The sequence below is a fragment of the Nannospalax galili genome, unplaced genomic scaffold, assembly GCF_000622305.1.
Source record: "Nannospalax galili isolate Female #2095 unplaced genomic scaffold, S.galili_v1.0 scaffold768, whole genome shotgun sequence".
In the NCBI taxonomy this organism is placed as follows: domain Eukaryota; kingdom Metazoa; phylum Chordata; class Mammalia; order Rodentia; family Spalacidae; genus Nannospalax; species Nannospalax galili.
Window position 1 is genome coordinate 7,100,859 of NW_008360317.1, and position 20,526 is coordinate 7,121,384.

Consider the following 20,526-nt stretch of genomic DNA (forward strand, 5'->3'; position numbering starts at 1 on the left):
CAATTCAGCTATTGGAAAATAGATATTAGTTTAGCCATGATAACTAAGATAAGGCAGTGTTTTGAAACTGTCAAACACACTGTGGCATGAGGCTGTCAGATTTCCATCACTCCAGTAGAGCTGGTTAGTCCACTCTCCTCAGTGGCCCTTCCCACTTTGAAGGTGTCCCTGATCTACCACACAATACAATGTGCTGTGATTTAAAAATATCATGTCTTCCTAGGGAACTGTACCCTATTTATTTTTCACACCTTCTTTCCAATGCCCATTATCCATTGTTTGGAAGTCTGTAGTACTTGCTTGCTAAATGCTCATTTGAAGAAACTGAGAAGAGGCAAGTCCTAAGGTTATAAGCTATAAGGTAGTAATTAGGGTTCAAAACAAAGATGCTGTCATCCACATTCAGTGACTAATTGTTTCCTGAGTACTGAGGAAGATAAAGAGGCTCTGGCACCAGGTCCTGGCTCTGGAATTATAAACCTGGCCTGCCAGTTGCTATGAACTTTTCTGGGTCACTGTGTTCTGGTGACTGAAAACAACCTCACAGAACACTGTACAAGGCCATTCTGGACATCCATATAGACAAAAATAAGGCCATTCCATGGTCTTATCTGAACATCCAAACTTAAAATTGTCTATACTACAAAAATGATATTTCTGACCCCTGCTCCTTTATCAGTTATGACTTTAGCCCCCATCTGACCTTGACTTCTTCCAGTTAAGATTTATTAAAATACCTAATCAAAGGATTGTCCCCACTTCCTGACAGCAACCACTCCACGGTAAGACTTAGCTTTCTTGGACAGTTTCCCAAATCACAGAATGCTGCCCATAATTTATAGAATTCCTTCCTGATTCTTTTCTACTTCAACAGTCAATAAGCCCAAGTCCATGGGCTACAGGTGTGTTCCAGCTTGTGAGTTGGAAGGCATTGATTCCTCTCCCAGTGTCTCAGGAGCTTTGCTGCCCACGCTGTAAAATTAACTATGCTCTCTTGAGAGAAGAAGAAATGGAGGTTCATAGAGATTTAAATTTCCCCATGGCCACCAAACTGTTCATTAGGAAGAGGCAGTGACCGCATTCCAATCTCAGGCTGTTGGCCCTGGGCCCTCTACTACCCTTCCAGAATCTTATCTCCTCCTCTTGATTTCTTTGGCAGACACTGCAGGGAACTACAGCCCAAGCCTGTTACTTTTGCAACACAGTTTGTTGTTTTGTTTTGCTAAGTGTTGTTACTTAGCCCAGGCTGTTCTCGAACAATCCTGCTGCCTCGACAACCCTCGTGCACCACCATGGGGTGCTGTAAGAGATCTTTACGCTTGGGTGAAATATGAGATTCGGACCCAGAAATGCTTTGCAGGAGCTTTGCAGGACCGTGGAGCAAGAGGGCGGAGCTGCCCAGGCATCCAGGCATCCAGCCATCCAGCCACCCAGCCTCCCAGCACTGGAGGGTGATTGCGCCGGGGCCTCCAGAGGCGGGCGCAAGAGAGTGACACTGCGGCGGACCAATCCCACGGCGGGGGTGCCGGCCGCGGGGGTGCCCAACCGCTAGAGCTCTAAGGAGGACAGTGACAGTGCGGGGCGGCAACCCCACCTCCCCACAGCCAGTGATGCTTGGTGGTGAGGCTGAGTCACCGCGGGGGCCGCAGACTGAGCGACTGTGATCCCGCCGGGAGCAGCGGGGTCCAAGTCCGCGGGAGCAGCGAGGAGCGTCCACTGCCACTCGGGACCAGGAAGTGCGCTGGCCTCAGAGGGGTCCAGTTCCTCGGGTTCCCGGGTCCCGAGCCGCTCGACGCGCCTCGAGCCTGCACCCGCGGAGACCGGGTGCTGAGCTGAGCAGCCGAAGACAAGGCCCTGAAAATGGTTTCACCTGCACCCAGCCTGGCAGGAAGACCGTAATTGCGGGGTGAGTTTTTTTTAAATCCCCTTCGGACCCGGAGCTGCTTTTTAAAAGGCCCTCAGCATGCAGCCAAATAATAACAGTTGCGCAACTGTGGAGTCCCCAGTGGACCATCTTTGTTTACCTTTGGGAAAGCAGCTGGTAATGTTCAGTGCAGGAACTGTGAATGGTGACTAAGACCCGCAAGAACTTGTGAGAACCCTGCAGAGTTCCTAGCTCTTCAGGCACCTCTAGCAGCAAAAGCAGTCTCCCGGGAACTTGGAACTCTGCCTGTCTGATCTCTAGCTTGCTGGTTCATGTTTATGCCACAGTATTGCTCTGACTTCCCTATCTTTGAAAAACGTAGCCTCTGGGCTAAGAGTGCAACTCATTACTTCACTCCCCCACTTTTTTTTCTTTTCCCCAATAGATCTCACCTACCTACCCAAGAAATATGAAGGTTTCTGTCATTGAGCCGGCCATTCTCCTTAATGCATTTGCTATGACTCTGACCATCCCACTGACAGCGCAGTATGTGTATCGGAGAATATGGGAAGAAAACGGCAACTACACCTTTGGGTCGGACAGCAACTTTTCTGAATGTGAGCAAAACCAAAGCGACCCAGTCTTTCAATTCAGGGAGGTAAGAACTTTAGCCCTAAGATGTAGTCAAATCACATGGGAAACCAGTTGAAAAGGAAAGAGGCACTAGCACACAAGGAAGGGCTCCCCCAGGGTGCCCCCCCTCCCCCAAGCACAAATCAAGTAACCTGGTCTCTGTTCTCAGTTCTCACCTCATTTCAGGTTTCCTCCTGACACCTTTATCTACCTCTTCCTAAAATCCCTTTCCCCATATGGGCACAGGCTCTTCTTTCTGATTGAAAACCTCAGCACAGACCTAGTCTTGGGGAATGAGCTACAGGGTCTGCCCTGGTGGGAGAAAGGCTCTCTCCCCCTTGCCAGCTCCCTCCCACTGCATCTGCACATCCCAGCTTTCAAGGACTTCAGAAAGTGGCTTGGAGTCACAGCACTTAAGGCTGTGGCCACTCTGTCACTGGTGGGGGTGGGGCAGTATTTGTTGAAGTGGTGGTCATTAGTAAGCTTGTCTCCCACAAGTTGAGCTGTGTGCCCACGTCTGGATTGCAGAGTGCTCACTTTAGCTCTCAGGACCCTCTTCCCCTCTAGACCCTTCCTCAGTTTTGTGGTGTTTGTTTGTTTGTTTACCAAAAGTCTATCTGTCCAAGTATGGCATCAGATGCAGAAATGCTTTGCCTTCAGTGCCTCAAAAACTATGCTTACCAGCTCAGACTGTTCTCCTTGACAATATTTTGTGAAGGCAAAAAAGTGGCACCGCCTGCCCAGTCACAGATGAGAAGAGGTCATGGTGCTGAGCTGTCATGCCGGCTCTCACGGTCTCTCTGTGCAGGGAAATGAGTCTGAGGTGAGGAGGTGGCAGAGGGCCCCAGAGGGATGTTCTGAAGCTCAGTGGAGCTGCCCAAAGGTAGCAGGTGGAGGCTGGACAGGGTAAGGTCCAACTGTTGGGTACAACCTCAGGCCTTACTTATTTCCTCATGCCTTTGGAAAATTTTTCTTGGAGCTGAATAATTCTGCCTAGTCATGCAGTCATCAAGTTCTGGCTTAGAGTATAGTCATAAAGAGAAGGAAGGGCAAGGGCCTCATTGAATGGCCTATGGTCTCAACAGTGTATTCAACAGACCTGTAATCATAGTACTTAGGAGGCTGAGGGAGGAGGATTGCGAGTTCAAGGCAAGCCTGGGATATTCTGTCTCAAGATAATAATAATAATAATAATAATAATAATAATAATAATAATAATAATAAATGAAAGGAAGGAAGGAAGGACAGAAAGAAGAAAGGAAGGAAGAAAGGAAGGGGGTTGTAGCTGACTGCTAGAATAATTGCCTAGCATATACAAGGCCCTCAGTTTGATTCCTCAGTACTGAAAAGCAAAGTTTTATGATCCATCTTTCCTAGGAGTGAGAAGGTTCCACAGGTTCATCGTTTCTGTGTTTGGGTCTGGGATTTCCTTCATCCCTCACTAGGCCACAGGAGCAAGCTCCTTGTCCCTGTGGGAGGAACCTGGGAAGAAAGTGCCCCATGCCTGCTGCACCTGTGTCCTCCTGCACTGAGGGGAAGCCAGCCCCAGTCCAGCCATCTTGGTGGCCTCATCATCTATACAAGTGATGAGTGATGGCCCCTCCAACCTGGCCTGGCCTCAGACAACCCCATCACCACCATCACTGCCCAGAACAGAGATCTTGTTTAGAAGATTTTGACCAAACTTTCAAATTGATTGCTTTTTCATTTTTTGTTTTTTGATTGGATTAATATTCAAAAGACTCTTCCCTTAAAGTTGATACTTTTAGACCTCTGGTACTTTTTCTTAAAGTAAGGAACTAGAAACCACCCCCACCTAGACCTACCCTGCCACCCATAACTGGAACAGGGACAGGCAGAGTGGCCCCCTCAGCATGGCCTTCATTAGTTCCTTCTGGGCTTTTCAGAGAACATCCTCGTCCCTCTAAATCCGAGAGTCACATTTCCTGCTCTGAGCTTCCATCTCCAGCATCTATCTCTGCTAGGTGAACTCTGGCCCCTCAGTTTCCAAAAGGAATTGGGGTTTATGCACTACTCATCTCAAAAATAGGGTGTCAGTCCAGGTTGAGTCCCTAATAAAGCAAGTAGATGATTCTTTTCAGAAAGTAGCTCATTGATAAAGAACTTGCCTGGCATGTACAAAGCCCTGGGTTCAGTCTTTGTTGTCACAAAATAAAAAAGAATAAGCCTCATTATGAACATGTCTGTAATTCCAGTACTTGGGAGGGAGAGGAAGGAGAATCACAAGTTCAAGGCCAGGTCAGGTTATATAGGGAGATCTTGTCTCAAAAATAAAGACAGAATTAAAGAATAAACTGAGCTCCCTCACCTATATTTGACATTTTGAAAGTCTTATTTTTCAACCCATTCTTCTTAATATATGTATAATATATATATGCTCATATAATACAATATTGCTGAGGCAGGAGGATTATAAACTAGAGACCAACCTGGGCTATGTAGTAAAATCCTATCTAAAAACCGAACCTTATTATTGACTTAATCTATATTTTCAAAGTTCTAGGTTCTCTGACCCTGTAGCTAGAAGGCACACATATATACTTTTCATGGTCAATGGGATTAATTTCCACAGGACCCTCAGCAAACTGGCAGGAGCTTTTGGGTAAGGAGTGAAAAGTTCAGAAATTCTAGCCATACCTGTTGACTTTTGTGGCAAAAGGAATTTTATAACTCCTCACACCTTCTTTTTTGTTAAATTACTGCCTTTCAGGCAATAAATTAGCAACCAAAGTCTGTCCTACTCAGGTAATTTTTAAGATAGGGACTCTGCTACTAGGGGAAACCTAAGAGATTTTGATGTTCTCTGAAGAATTTTTATAAAAACCTTGTAATATCTTGTTACCAGCAGATTCTTACATAAGAAAAGTGACATGGGATATTGTCTATGGAATTAATCTATACCCTTTACCCTGCTGTACTGTGACTTCAAAGTTGCTTCAGCTTTCCTCCATGTACCCCTGTCTCAGTGCTTAGTCATTCTATCTTGAATAGAAAATAGTAGTTTTGAATTCTCTCGACCCTTATAGGATATATAATTCTTCAGAATTTTAAAGGCACCCACACAATTTGTTTCTTATGCCTCAACTATGGACTTATGATGAAACTATGCATTGGCTATTTTGTTAAAATCTGTATTTTACAACAGACTGCAGATTGGGAGGTAGTCTGTGCAAAACTGGCTTGGGAATGGTAGCTGAAATGGGAAGACAGGCTTGTGTGGCCCAGTGAGAATGAGAACAGGAACCCCAAATGGAATATGTGTTTGAGAAGTTGGTTAAAGAATGACTTTTTACTTATTTATTAAATAAATATTTACTTGATGGCTACTCTTTCTTTAAGACACACAGAGAGGTTCTCAGGGAGGCATGCTCATGAACAGGTAAAGCTGCTTGGGCACTGAGCATGGGCCAGAGCCTTGTGCCAGGTACCTCACATGTCTCTCTAATTTAAACCTCCCAATAGCCTGTGAAGCAAGAAATGTTTTTATCCTCATCTGTCAGACAAAGAAGCTATAGAAGTAAGAGTTTGAGCATATCCTGTGCATCTGGAAAGTGACAGAGCCCCTTATCTCATTCAGCCACACACTCATTCAGAATCTACCAAGCACCCACCCTGTGCCCAGCACTGTTCTCAGAGGTGGTGACACCAGCCTAAAGAAGACAAAGTTCTGGGGCTGGAGAGATGGCTCAGTGGTTAAGAACACTGGTTGTTCTTGCAGAAGACCTGGGTTTGAATCACAGCACCCACATGGCAGCTAACAGTTGTCCCAGGGGATCCGACAGCCTCTTCTGACCTCCACAGGCATTGCACGACATGGGTACACTTACCCTAGATGCAGGCAATACACACATACATATAAAGTAAAAAATAAATAATTTTTTTTAAAAAAAGAAGACAAAGTTCTTTCCCCTTATGAGTTAGGTTGTAGGAGGAAAGAGAAACATTTGATTTTTTTTTTATAGCTCATTAGTTGTTTAGGCTGCTTTCTGACAGCACAAGTCTTTTGCTTTTAGTAAACAGCACTTACATTATAAAAATGGCACACCCACTTTAGAGAAATGGCAAACAAAATGCCAAAACTTTTCCCATCAAATGACTAACATAGTGGCAGTCACAGCTCCCCATTCATGTGTACACCTGTGCACTCATATGTTCTTGTCTGTCATCATTTGGTGACAATTTTATAGTCTCCATTCATAGTTCTTAGTCATTGAAGGCTCTTCCTTAGGATCTATCTTATTACTTCTTTCGTAAAGGAGTACATTTCTCACTGATCACTATCTTTATAGACATAAAGATGAAAAGAGCAGCAGAGCTCTGCTTAAATAAAGGGTTCCCAAGTACTGTGTCAATGTGAGCTGATCCCTCCTTTAATAGACAGAAAGACCTGTCAGAGCAAGGGCCACCTTGCTGTAGAACAGTAGTCATGATCTCTCAGTGCAAATGGTTCATCAGAAGAAGGAAAAAAATCCATCCTATGGCCAATACCAGAAAGAGGCTGTGATGTGTGTAGGACATTTATGTAGACAGACACACTGCAGTGCACACATTATTTTTTTATGGATTTAAATCTCCACTGTGTGTGGTATGTAAGTATATTGGCTGAGTGTGGCTTATTCCACCTTCTGACACCTGGTTTGTAACTGCATGAAAATTAAGCTATGCTATCCCTCATGCACCCAACCCCCCCCAACCAGAGGTGTTATCAAGGGAGTAGGTACCATGGTGTTTTTATGCACAGTCTATAACTCTGTAAGCCTGTTGTTTTCTTTGTATTTCTTTGCAGGAAGTTCAGAAAAAAACATCTCTTTTCAACCTGCAGGTAGACATAAGTGGGCTAATTCCTGGTCTGCTGTCTACGTTCATACTTTTGTCCAGTAGCGATAACCATGGACGGAAACTTCCCATGGTTTTAGCTTCCATTGGAGCTCTTGGGACCAACATTTGGCTCTGTTTGCTGTCCTATTTTGCCTTTCCAATCCAGCTTCTGATTGCATCTACCTTCATTGCTGCTCTTTTTGGCAATTACACCACATTTTGGGGAGCTTGTTTTGCCTACATAGTGGATCAGTGTAAAGAAGACAAGCAAAAAACCATTCGAATAGCTGTCATTGACTTTATGCTTGGACTTGTTACTGGGCTAACAGGCCTGTCCTCTGGCTATTTTATCAGAGAACTGGGTTTTACATGGTCGTTTTTCATTATTGCTGTAGTTCTTACCATTAACTTGATCTACATTTTATTTTTCCTCAATGATCCCATAAAAGAGTCTTCCTCTCAAGTTGTTACTATGTCATGTATTGAAAGCTTTAAAGACCTATTTTACCGAACTTATATGCTTTTTAAAAATGGTTCTGGTAAGCGGCGGTCTTTACTCTTTTTGTTGATTTTTACCATAGTCATTTATTTTTTCGTGATAATTGGTGTTTCCCCTGTTTTCACACTCTATGAGCTGGGTTCTCCCCTCTGTTGGAATGAGATTTATATAGGCTATGGGTCAGCTTTGGGCAGTGCTTCCTTTTTGAGTAGCTTCCTAGGCATATGGCTTTTTTCTTACTGCATTAATGATATCCACATGGCCTTCATTGGAATTTTTACCACCATGGTAGGAATGGCTCTCACTGCTTTTGCCAGAACCACACTGATGATGTTCTTAGGTGAGTTACAAATGTCACTCCTAACTGTATTTTATGTAAAATGAATTCAGTCTGTTGGGGTAATATTTAATATAAAGCTCTCTGTTAACCCAATCAGTTTAAATTAAAAGTACAAAGCTAGCCTGCTAGAAGTCAATAATCTGAGAGTTATATTTATTAAAAACTATGAATACACTGCATAACCACAATTTCCAAAATATGCATATTTCCCAAAAGTGTATCCAGGGACAGTCTTCATATGATTCAATTCTTGAACATAGCTTTCATCTAAATGGACATTTCTTAAAATGCTGTTCAGAAGACAACTTTCTAAGAAATAGGGCAATTATATAAAGTATGTCCACAAGATTTATAAGAAAAATTTATGTTTGAATATATTCAAGGAGAAAATTCTTCCTTTTTCTCTAATGTAATCTGACGTTTGTCTTATTCTCTTAATTTTAAAAAAATATCCTGGATACGCTCCACCAACAATTTCATGGTCAACTATTAGTCACAGCCTGGATGGAAAGTGCTGTTGGGACCTTAATCTGCGATCAGAGAGCATAAATGTCACTCCCAAAGAGACGAAGGAGGGAGAGACACTCAGGGTTTTCCCTGTTCTCCTGTCCCTGATGCACTAGGGAAAGTAACTCTCAGACCCTCTTCAAGAGGAAAATTCTTTACGGCAGTCTTTGCATATTGATCTCTCAGCATATCAGTTACTTCACGAACTGACTTTTGCTGGACTGCAAGTCAGTAATTTCCATTGCCGTACTCAGAACAGTTTTTGTAGAGTTTGAATGGGATCCTGCATTGGAAAGGGTTATGGAATGATAATGTAGAAACTTGGGAAAAGTTCAAGGTAGTCTTTTCTACCATGAAAATGTTAACTCTTTGCTACCTGCCAGAGAATTCTAATAAACAGAATTAGGATTAATTTCGACCAATAGCCCCAGGTGACCTTGGCAAGTTAATTCCTCTGAGCCCCTGTTTTCTCATTGTGAATGGGCATAGTAATACTTCATGCCGAGGGTTATAATGAGTATGAGAGAACTGTAAAACATTTAACTTAGCACAGTGCCTTTCTTACAGTAAATGCCCACTCTGTTTCCTTAAGAGTGCCAAAGCTACATAAGTTAACATGTGAAGATACTTTGAGGACTGTAAGTTATTTGTAAACATAAAAGTCATCATTTTATGATATAACTAAAAATAGTACTGTTAAGAATCAAAATTAAGAGCAGAGGCAATTTGTGTTCATGAAGTTATCTGGCCAGAAAGTGAGCCAACAAAGCAAGAGCCAGTTGACCTATGAGGAGTCCTGACAATAAAGGAAAGAAAAGGCTAAGAGTGCTAAGTCCTAAAAACCAAGAACAACAACAACAAAAGGCTGGTTAGTCAAGAACTGCTAAATAAGAGATTACTACAGCATTAGAAAAATAGGCAGATGGGTCTTACCTGGACCAGACTGGCAGATGAAATACATCTGGACCCCAAACTTCCACGAATGCTATTTGTAGTGTGAAAACAAGAATTCTAGAGTAAAGCAAGCTTCAAATGATCTGCCTATAGTCCATTAATTTATTAAGCATATGTACAATTGACTGGATCTTTAGATACAATGAGTCAGGACTCTGGTAGGAGTGCAGTTTTAGACAAGAGTGCTTCTGTATACAGCTGGCTGTTGGCATTCTGACTTACTCTTACTTGGTTTATCCAATCCTTTCTCTCACAGTCAGGGTGCCGTTCCTTTTTGTCATCATGCCACTCTCTGTTCTGCGGTCCATGTTGTCAAAAGTGGTTCACTCTACTGAACAAGGTGAGTTTAAAGAATGTAACGAATGTACCAACTTGAATCTATATGATTGATGTTTGAAACCTCATAGTATCCTACACTTCTTTTCTGACAGGGTCCCCTTTTTGAAGTAAGCACTAGGTTTTGTTAGGAAGTGGTTTATACTCAAGCAGAGGAGGCCCTGTCTAAGGACTCTGATTTAAAGGGCTGCTCTGGCCTTGTCTCTGCCTAAAGAGAAAGGAGACCTTGGAGTCAAGCAGATATATTCACTGGGACCCTCCAACACCCCTGCCCCTCCTAATTGCATTCTAGCTACTTGGGTCCCCATAATTTCCAGCTGAGGGAGCTCTGGGCACAGGTCTTCTGAGTGTCTGGATGATCCTCTTCTGTGAACTGTGACTCTCACATGTTCCCTTTCCACTAGAGGGGAGCCAGTGGGATTGGTCTTCATAGGCTGGTCTGCCCTGACCTTGGAATTGCACAGCAAAGATGTTTACACCCCTTTGTGAGTGACCCCTTCTGAGGCAGACAGAGCAAAGGGAAGTAGGATGGGGCGGGTGGCAGGCTGGGGACAACTCTTTCAGTGCTATCATGTTGTTACATGGAACTCTTAAAAAGCCTTGGAATGCTGGGGATTCTGTGATCATCACAGAGGAATGTTTCCCACAGTATGGAAACACAACATATTTTATCCTAAACAGTTCATTCGCCATATTTATAAATGTGTAAAAACTGCCATCCCTTGATGTCTGAGGGGGTCACTTCACAGGAGGTCACCTCACAGGGGGTTGCCTCACAGACATCAAAACTCAGATGCTCAAGTCCTTTACATGAGCAATTTATGATACATATGTATGAAAATGTCACAGTGAAACTCATTATTTTTCATACTGACCAAAAATTAATAAAAATAATAAAAATAATTTAAAATGAAATAGTATTGCATATAATTTACACATATCCTACAGCTTTTAATCATCTCTAGATGACTCATAATACCCAAGACAATATAAACACTATGCAAACAGTCATTTTACTGTGTGGTTTAGGGAATGATGCCAGGAAAAGATGCTGTTGATGTTCGATGCAGATGCATCCATCACAGGCCTGCCTATAGTTTTGACCTGTGGTTGGCTGGCTCTTCAAATGTGAAACCCACAGAAACAGAAGGCTGGCCATACTTAGAAAATGATAGTAAGCCTTTAGTTACATTCTTACACTGGGCTCCATAGTGTTTTTCTTTGTGACCTGAATCTGAGTCCAGATTGGAAATACTCAGTTGGCTCAAATCTAGAGACTTCCATGAAGGATAATACAGAAGAGTGGTAATGTGGAAGCAGCCAGAGAGGGGCCCCAGATAGAGAGGGAGCACAGAAACTATACCATAGCCTAGTCTTCCTTTATTCCTTGATCAAGTGCAACAACAAGTTGTCCATCAAGAAAGCCCGGGTTATATGAACTGAGGGGTCATCAAGCACAGAACAGAGCACAGGAGACTAGAGTTTGGGAGAGGAAAGCAGAGAATCACCCCACAGAAGAAAAGAATTGCACTTGGAATTGGCTGTTAGTAGATATTAGCATATGAAATTGTCACTGGGGGGAAACTGCATAACTGAGTAAACTTTAATGGGGCTGGAGAGATAGCTCAGCATTTAAGAGCACTGGCTGCTCTTATAGTGGACCTGGGTTCAGTTCCTAGCACCCACATGGTGGCTAACAACCATCTATAACTCCAGTTCCAGGGGATCTGACACCTTTTTCTGACCCTCACGGGCTTTGCATGACACGAGTGCACTTACATACATTCAGACAAAACACTAATACATAAATTTAAAAAAAATAATTTTAAATGTAATTCTTGGTTCTTTGTGATTCATAAGCTTAAGATGTGTATGCATACAGTTGTCATGACAATTACCTTGAGAGCACTTAGGAATATAAAACTTGGTAACTATCCTGGGGAAGCATCCAACTGTTCCCTTGGCTTATGTATTGGTTTCTCAGGTATGACAACAAAAGTATAATGAAAGAAAATATTAGATAAATTTAACTTCATGGAATACTTTCATTCAAAGTCTATACTTTGGGAAAAAAATGTGTTCCAAAAGATATGATAAATTTAAGTCAAAGGCAGTATGGGATAGAATGGGATAAAATATTTATAAATTCCATCTGATAATTTGTGTACAGCATATATATGAACACAAACTTAACAACAAAAGACAAGTAAATATGGGCAAATGATTTGAATAGACATTTCTCCAAAAGAGATATAGAAATGTCTGCTGAGCACATGAGAAAATGCTGAGCATCATTAGCCATCAGTGAAATGGGAATGAAAGCTGCAATGAGGCCCACTAGGTTAGCCAGTATAAAACAGACCATAGCAGCATTGGTGAGGATGTGGAGAAACTAGAACGCTCAGACACCGATTGCTAGTGGGACTACAAAACAGTACAGCCACTGTTGAGAACAGATGGGCCACTTCTCCGGAAGCTAATTATTTCATGACTTGGCAATTCTTCCTCTGCATCTCTACCCAAGAGAAATGAAAGCATGTCTGCATAAAATCTTGGGCACAAATGTTCATAGCAGCATTTTTCATAATACCCAAGTAATAGAAGCATTATAAATGACTGTGAACTGATGACTGGATAAACAAAATATGCTATGTCTGCCAAAGGATTGTATGTTTTGATACACACTAAAGCATGGGTAAGCCATGAAATCATTATGTTAATGCAAAGGAGATAGTCACAAAAGGCCACACATTATCATATAAATTTTGTGCCATTTATATTAACTGTTCAGAATAAAAAATAGAAATAGAGATAGAAAATAGGGTAGGCATATCAGGGGTAGGGGGGAAAGGGAGGAACTGATAAGGGCATAGAGTTTCCTTTTTTAAAATGTTTTACATAGCTGTTCATCAGCAGAAGAATGGATAAAGAAAATGTGCTTTACACCAGCTGCTCTTACAAAGGACCTGGGTTCAATTCCCAGCACCCACATGGTGGCTAACAACCATCAATAACTCCAGTTCTGGGGAAATTTGACATTCTTTTCGGACTTTGCATGACACAGATGCAGTTACACACATGCAAGCAATATACTCATATACATAAAATAAAAATAATAAATAAAAATTAAAAATTTTTTTTACATTTACCATGTGTGTGCACGCACACACACACACACGCATTCATGAAGTGTGCACCAAGACATCCATTTAGAGGTCAGAGAACAATCTTGCAGGAGTCCATTCTCTCTTTTCTTCTATTGTGTCATTGCGGGGGATCAAACTCATGTCCCCAGGCTTGGTCGGAAGTGCTTTTACTGCTGAGCCATTGCACTGACCCTAAAGTTTCCTGCTGAGGTAATGAAAACATTCCACTTAAAGGCTGAGGGATGGCCTAGTAGTTAAGAGAACTTGCTGCTAAAATGGAGGGCTTGAGTCCCAGCACCCATGTCTGGTAGCTAACAACTACATGTAACTCCAGCTCCAGGGGCTCCAACACTCTTTTCTCAACTCCTTGGGCACCTGATTAACATGTATGTACATACTGTATGTGTACACACACACACATACAATTAAAAAGTAAAAAAATATCTTAAAATATTCTAGTTAAGTAGTCATAATGATTACAGAACTCTGTGAATGTACTAAAACTACTGAATTGTACACTTTAAAAGAGTTTATGATGTGTGAATTATATGTTAATAAAGCTCTTAGGAGCTAGGTACATGTTTGTACTCCCAGCACTTGGGAGGCTGAGGAGGATTGCAAATATGGGGCCAGCCTGGGCTATGTAGCAAGGCCCTGTCTCAAAAACAGAACAAAACACAAAACAAAGAAAGCTTTTAAGGGAAAAAGTTTCACCTGATTTGACTTGGAGCTAGAAGAGACTTGCCAAGATGTATAGTTTGTTCTGTTTATATTTGGCTTAGCTTATGAAGACTTTAAAAATCATCTCAGAGCCAAGCATGGTGTCTCATGCCTTTAATCCCAGCACTTGGGAGGCAGAAGCAGAAGAATTTCCGTGAGATCAAGGACAGCCTAGTCTACATAAGTTCCAGGCCAACTGGGGCTACAGGGAGACACTGTCTCAAAAAACAAACAAAGCAAAACAAAACAAACAGAATCATCTCAGATTTTAACAAAGTCATATTAAATATGGTAACATTTTTGAATGTTAAGCTTATATTTGGGTATTTTAAATCTGAATTGCAGTGACTTTGTGGCTGTGATTCCATTAATTCTAGGATGGTCTGTTTATTTTGTTCCTCAAAGAACTTTAGATGGTGTCAAAATTTCCATAAATATATCCTCATCCTTCATTGTGTTTTGAAAACGGTGATTTTGTGAAAATATGATGGAGGTCCTTTATAGTAATCTGGGGAGGGGAACTACCTCAGAGGTTACCGAGTACCAGTCTCTGCTCCTGAAAGCAGATAGCTCAGATGCTGGGGGCCAACTCAGTAAGTGAGCACATGCTTAGCATGTCTGGGTTCATTTTCCAGCACTGCAAAAACAGCAAGGTGAGAAAATAACTTTTTGGTAATGTTTTTAAGAACTTTGTTCTCTATTCAACTGAGAAACTCACAGTTGGACCCATTCTGGACTTGCTAATTCCACCTTGGCACCACTCACGAACTCCTTACAGTGATAAATCAGTACCCAATAAAACAGACTTGAATTTTTTAGTTCATTAAATTTTTTTAAAAAATTTAAATTAAAAAAATAAATTAGAAAGTACTCAGCTGGATTTATTTGATCCCCACTTATCTCTACATCTCCTAAACAAGTTGGAGTGCTCAGAGAAGTCTAGAAACAAGCTAAAAATATTGGGTAAGAGCAGGTTGTGTCAGACAGGGTGCCCGCCTAGCCTATTTCCCATCAAGAGTGCACTAATCCCCTTACATAACAGAAGTTGCACTGCATAATCTTGTTTTTGCAGTGTGGCACTGTTTCTGGGCATAGCAAGGGATCCAAATAAAATGTTGCAGTTAAGCAAGTGGGAGAGCCAGTTAAACATACTCAGTGTGGTACCATAAATCATGACAGCAGTAAGTCTATATGCTACTGTGTGATTGATGAGTAGGATCCTGAATTAAGCTTTTATTCATTCATTTATTTGACAAATGCCTATGAAATGTCTACCACGCACCAGGACAGCTGGGTCCTGAGGACACAGCAACAACTAGGGTAGATGGGCGCATGGCATTGACAGAGCTATTGCTTTAGTCAAAAGCAGATACATAAATGTCCACACAGTATTTTCCATAGATATTTCTGCCTGTGTGGTGTGGCTTGGCTTGAGGCTGTGGCAGGAAAAGACACTGCAGTTTCCAAAGGAGTCGGCTGTTGGTGCCTCTTCAGTTCTGCCCTGTGGATATCAGAGCTCAGCTATTTTGAGTTTTCAACATTTCTCCCATCAAATTCAAGTCCAAAGAGAGTGCTTGGCTTCAGTTTCTTCATCTGAAAAATTGGTTGGTGACTTCTAAAGGTTTTTTTTTGTTTTTGTTTTGAGACATGGTTTCACACGTAGCTATGAATGACCTTGAATTTCTGATCCTTCTGCCTCTGCTTCCTAAATGCTGGGGTTGCTGGTGTGTAGCACCATACCAGGTTTACACTGTGCTGAGTATCAAACCCAGGATTTCATACATGCTAGGCAAGCACTCTACCAGCTGAACTATGGTCCCCAGGCCCTTCTCAGAGATTTTGATGAAATAGCTTTTACTTGCCAAGTCATGCCCCCATGGTTGCTCTTTTCCATGAATAATTTTGTCAATTCACTTTTTATTGCTCTTTAATTCACCTTTCTCTTTCTCCCTCTACACCTCTGCCCCAAATAGGTGCACTGTTTGGTTGTATTGCTTTCTTAGAAACACTTGGTGGAGTCACAGCAGTTTCTGCTTATAATGGAATTTATTCAGTCACAGTTGCTTGGTTCTCTGGCTTCACTTTTCTGCTGTCTGCTGGTCTCCTAGTCCTTCCAGTGATCAGTCTATGGTAGGTACTTTTTTTTTTTATCATTTTATCCAATGGTGGCTGGATTGAATGAATCTTCTAACTCTAATAGTAGAGTGGCATCGATTTCTTGACATTTACTGCAAAAATGTGCTTTTCTTAAGAACTGTTGGACATGAATACACCTGACAATAAGTTGGGAAGTTAGGAGAAAGAGACAGTGCTATGGTTGATGAGAAGCAGGAGGAGTAAGAAGAGAAAAATGCTCATGGAGTTTGTTATTTTAGAGTGCTATGCATAATGAGTCTTATGGAATTCAATATGCCAGTATATGCTTGTTATACATACCCTTCATAATTTATTAAAAGCCAGAAAGTGTAAAAAGTTAGATTCTTGGTTACTTACACATCTGTTAAATTTTCATTTGCTTTGGCAGTGCTGTCGCGTGCATTGGCTGGGACGAGGGAAGCTACGTGCTGCTCACACAGGAAGACACCAGTGAACACACATCAGACAGATGACTAAACAATAACACACACATCACCCGGGACTTCTGAAGATTATAAACCCCATCATCAGTGTTTTGCCAGCAATCATGTTACAGGATCCTTCCTTCTAAACTGAGCAAGCTGCGAAGCAGTGCCTGGTTCTGCTGCTCGCCAGCTGCCCATCGCACTGTTTGCTTCAGAACAGCAAAGAACAATCTCAAAGCCCTTCCACATCTCCATGTAGAAAGGAAACAAAACGGAGAGTTTAGCAAGCTTTGGTAAGGTCCAAAGCAATAATCTCCCTGGTGGGCTCTCACATGGAAACCAGGAAATAGTCTTTACCTCAGTTGTTCTAGCTGCACAATGAGTTTCTGACCTCTCAGGGATTTTGAAAACATAATGAAAAATTATGAAATAATCAATGCTGAGAAGATACTTCAAATATTTATAATAGAATTCTTCCAATACTTGAGTAATGCTTTTTGTTTTTGAAAGCCCATCAAGGCATTATTAATGGACATGAAATCCTTACCAGAGAAGCACTTTAAAGTATTTTTCACTTTTCCTACTATTTTCATCAGTGACAAGCATGATGATATTTTTATACGTAACAGGGGTAAGTGGGTAAAAGATAAGATTATAAATAAAATTGTCTTCAATTTTAACACTGAGCATACAACTCATTGTGGTGAAAAATGTCTAGCACATTAGAGCCAGTGCTCATTCCACAGCTCAACAGAAGTCTGTGATGGTCCACACACCCTGGCTGGCCAGCCCCGCTGCTGAGCTTTCTTACCTTCTCGCACCCAGGCTCCCCACCATACTGAGAGGGACATTCTAAAGTAGGGTACAGACCTTACCCTTTCCAGCTACCCTCTTGCAGCAGCTGTTGCCCACAGAAAAATGGTCAGGCAAGCAAGTGACCGCAGTCTGACTCCTCCGCATCCTGGGTGGCAATATATTACATCTGCCTTTGGATCTCCCTAGTTCCCAGAACACTACCTCCTGTCCTGCCTCTATGCCTTTTTATGGTTACTTGTCCTTTCTCCTGCCTTATATTAAACTGCCATCTCTGCCAAAACACTGTTTCCCCTGTGTGGCTGGAATTCTTAATATTTGTCACCAGTCCCCCAGCCCCTGAAGGGCTCCCACAGTCCTTTTATAAACAAGACTTCTACCCGGAATTTTCCTTTGTATTTAGTTGTTTCCCACTTGACAGTAACCTTCTGGAAGACAGGGTCATGCTTTGATTGCTAGTTGTATGCTCAGTAATTATTTACAGAAGTCATCTAAATGAATACAAAGTTTTACTTTCAGTTTTAAAAACTTTTGAAGCCACACACTTAATGCTTTATGAGGGTAACCACTCTGTCATGCTTTAGTCACTAAGCCAAACCTGCAAACAGTTTGAAAACTGCTAGCCCATGTACCTTCTGACTTGGTTTGTCATATTTTCATAGGTTATTCAATCTCTTCCATTTTTTTTCTTTTTGTTCTTCTGTGCGTATGCCCATGTGTGTGTGCAGGTGCATATATGTATGCAAGTATGCATGCACACGTGTGTGTGTGTGTGTGCGCGCGCGCGTGTGTGAAGAGGCACGATACCTTCAGCTGTTGTTCCTTAGTCACCATCTACTTTAGTTTCACTTTGTTTTGTTTTGAGATAGGGTTTTCCTGTAGCCCCTGCTGGCCTGGCTATGTAGACCAGACTGGCCTCAATCTATGTGGCTCTGCCTTCTGAATGCTGGGATTTAAGGCATGAGCCACCATACCTGGCTCCACCTTGTTTATTGAATCAGGGTCTCCCCTCCCCTCCCTTCCCCTCCCCTCCCCTCCCTTCCCTTCTCCAAGGAGGCTAGGCTTACTGACCAGCAAGCCTCAAGGGATCTGTCTATCTCTACCTCTCCAGAGTTGGGATTATAACTAACTTTTTACATGGGTCCTGGGGACTCAAACTCATATCCTCATGTCTACATAAACTCATGACTGAGCTGTCTCCCCATGTTTCTAAGTTATTCTATGTAATAACACAGATGCTATGATTTTTCTCTGATCTGAAAAGAGAAACTGTCTTCTGTTTAATAGTATTGCTTAGGGATTTTTTTTCCCCCTGTAAAGTAATCGATGATGGCCTGATTAGCAAAAACCACTTAGAATTTAATGTACTAGAAATTCTAATTTCCAAAACCATTCTCTTTAGGTTTAGCTAATGTCTTCTGGACTGAGAGCCCACATAATAACTGGGTGACTTTCAGATTGACTGATTTTTGCTTCCTGTCCTGTCCAGTGCTCTTCCCAAACTAAAAGAAAAAAGCACTTTATGGTTTATAAAGTACATTCTCTATTAACTTACTTTATTCTCTTAGCAACTCTGTAGAATAGGTCTCCACTTTCCATATTTGACAGATGAGGAAGGTAAGTCCCGGGTTTGGTTGGACTGTCCACAGTAGCATTCTATGCAAATGGACTGCACACTACTGACAATCCTCGTAGCCCAGATGTGCATGCAGCAGCTCATAAATCCTAAAGAATTGTAAACAGTATGAAGTGCCTTCTAAAAACACATCAGCAGGGCTAGGGGTGTAGCTCAGCAGCAGAGCACTCGCCTACCATGTGCAAGGCCCTGTGTTTGATCCCAAAACCACAATGCAAGCTAGCAAAAATGTATCATCTATGCTAGTACTAACCTAGACAGCATTCAATGATGCTCTTTTTGAAACTAGACAGGATGATCTTAATAGAGTTAAGGGTCAAGAGATGACTTCTCAGTTGAGTAGAAATCTTGTTTGAGATGTAGTATTTTGAGGGGCTGGATTGAGGTGGCTCAGGGTAAAACTAAATCGTGAGTGCACGTAGCCGTCTCCAACTTGTCGTTAGAGGACATTAAACATGATGCTAAAGAAGCTAAGAACTACAGAGGTTGCTGGGACAGGGGTATGTCCAAGTAGAAACAAGCCACGTTGTAATTGACAGTAGAAGAGTGGCTGTGGGGGAGGAAAGGGTGTAAAGGGAGCGGGGAAGTGAGAGAGGGTAATGAAGCAGGAGAGAAGTACGTTGTCTCTCATAGATGGAGTCTAGATCAAACTCGAAAGCAGAAAAAGAAGGCTTCAAGGGTAGGAAGGGGCCAGTGGAGGAGGAGACAAGACAAGGCAGGGTATGAAGGACTGAATAGGAGCAAACTACATTGATGCATTCGCCAAATGCCGTAAGGAAATTCATTATTTTATAACGTATGCTAACTATAATAATACAAATTTTTTAAATGAGCTAATTTTTTAAATGCTGTCATCTAATATCCATAGAATAACCCAATTATTTAAAGAAATAACATTAAGGAAGGCCTGGTCTCTATGGAGTCCAGATAAAAGAAATCAGAGAGATTTTGATTTCCAGCAGTGTGCAGAATGGATGGGAAAGAATTTGTGAGGAGAGAGGTATGTTTCTGTTTCTGGGAGGACCATCCAGCCGTGTTGCACTGCACAAACCCACCCACTTCCTTCCTTTCCACTCCTGTCAGTCTCTCTTCATCATCAGTTTTGCTCTCCATGGTTTCAAATATAAATATGTGTTTTCAGAGAAAGACAAGGTCACAATCACATGATTTTTACTACATAACTGTTGTAATTGCTCTATGTTATTATCAGTTATTGCTGTTAATCTTTTACTTTGCCTAATTTATAAATTGTAATATCTTCAGTTTCAGGCACACACTGGGGGGCTCTGGAATGTATCCCCATGGATAAAGGGGGACTCTGGTATCTCTAAATAATCGACTTGATAATAAGAATATAGTGTCTTGGTTCAGTATTCTTTTAAAGAAATACCTGCACGTCAGAACTACCTAAATGGGAGGGGAGGGAGGAAGGCAGGCAAAAAGAAAAAGAAAGAAAGAAAAGAAAAGAAAAAGAATTCCCTAGTTTCATGCTCTGAAGATCAGAATTCAGTAGACCCACAGTAGGGCCTTAGAATCTCCTTTAAAAACTAACCCAGGCCTGGCCAGGTGGCTCCTTGAGTTCAATCCCCAGGACCCACACGGTGGAAGGACAGAACTGACTCCCTCCAAGTTGTCCTCTGACTTCCTCATGCACTCTGTGGTACAGGAATACACACAC

At 41.9% G+C, this 20,526-nt stretch overlaps 1 protein-coding gene across 1 annotated transcript; it reads left to right on the forward strand.

Moving 5' to 3' along the window:
* Positions 1-1,538: 1,538 nt before the first annotated feature.
* On the forward strand, positions 1,539-17,495 carry Slc46a3 (solute carrier family 46 member 3). Its single transcript, XM_008825051.3, has 6 exons — positions 1,539-1,906; positions 2,310-2,522; positions 7,305-8,175; positions 9,893-9,976; positions 15,812-15,968; positions 16,363-17,495. Exons 2-6 carry the CDS (start codon positions 2,334-2,336, stop codon positions 16,445-16,447), a joined length of 1,386 nt encoding a protein of 461 aa, XP_008823273.1. The 5' UTR covers positions 1,539-1,906; positions 2,310-2,333; the 3' UTR covers positions 16,448-17,495.
* Positions 17,496-20,526: the final 3,031 nt, after the last annotated feature.

Bases quoted from the DNA above. Each gene is read 5' to 3' on its own strand.
- Slc46a3 (XM_008825051.3), top strand. From the start codon at position 2,334: ATGAAGGTTTCTGTCATTGAGCCGGCCATTCTCCTTAATGCATTTGCT. The intron at 8,176-9,892 runs GTGAGTTACAAA...TTTCTCTCACAG, and splicing joins CACACTGATGATGTTCTTAG to TCAGGGTGCCGTTCCTTTTT. The intron at 9,977-15,811 runs GTGAGTTTAAAG...TGCCCCAAATAG, and splicing joins GGTTCACTCTACTGAACAAG to GTGCACTGTTTGGTTGTATT.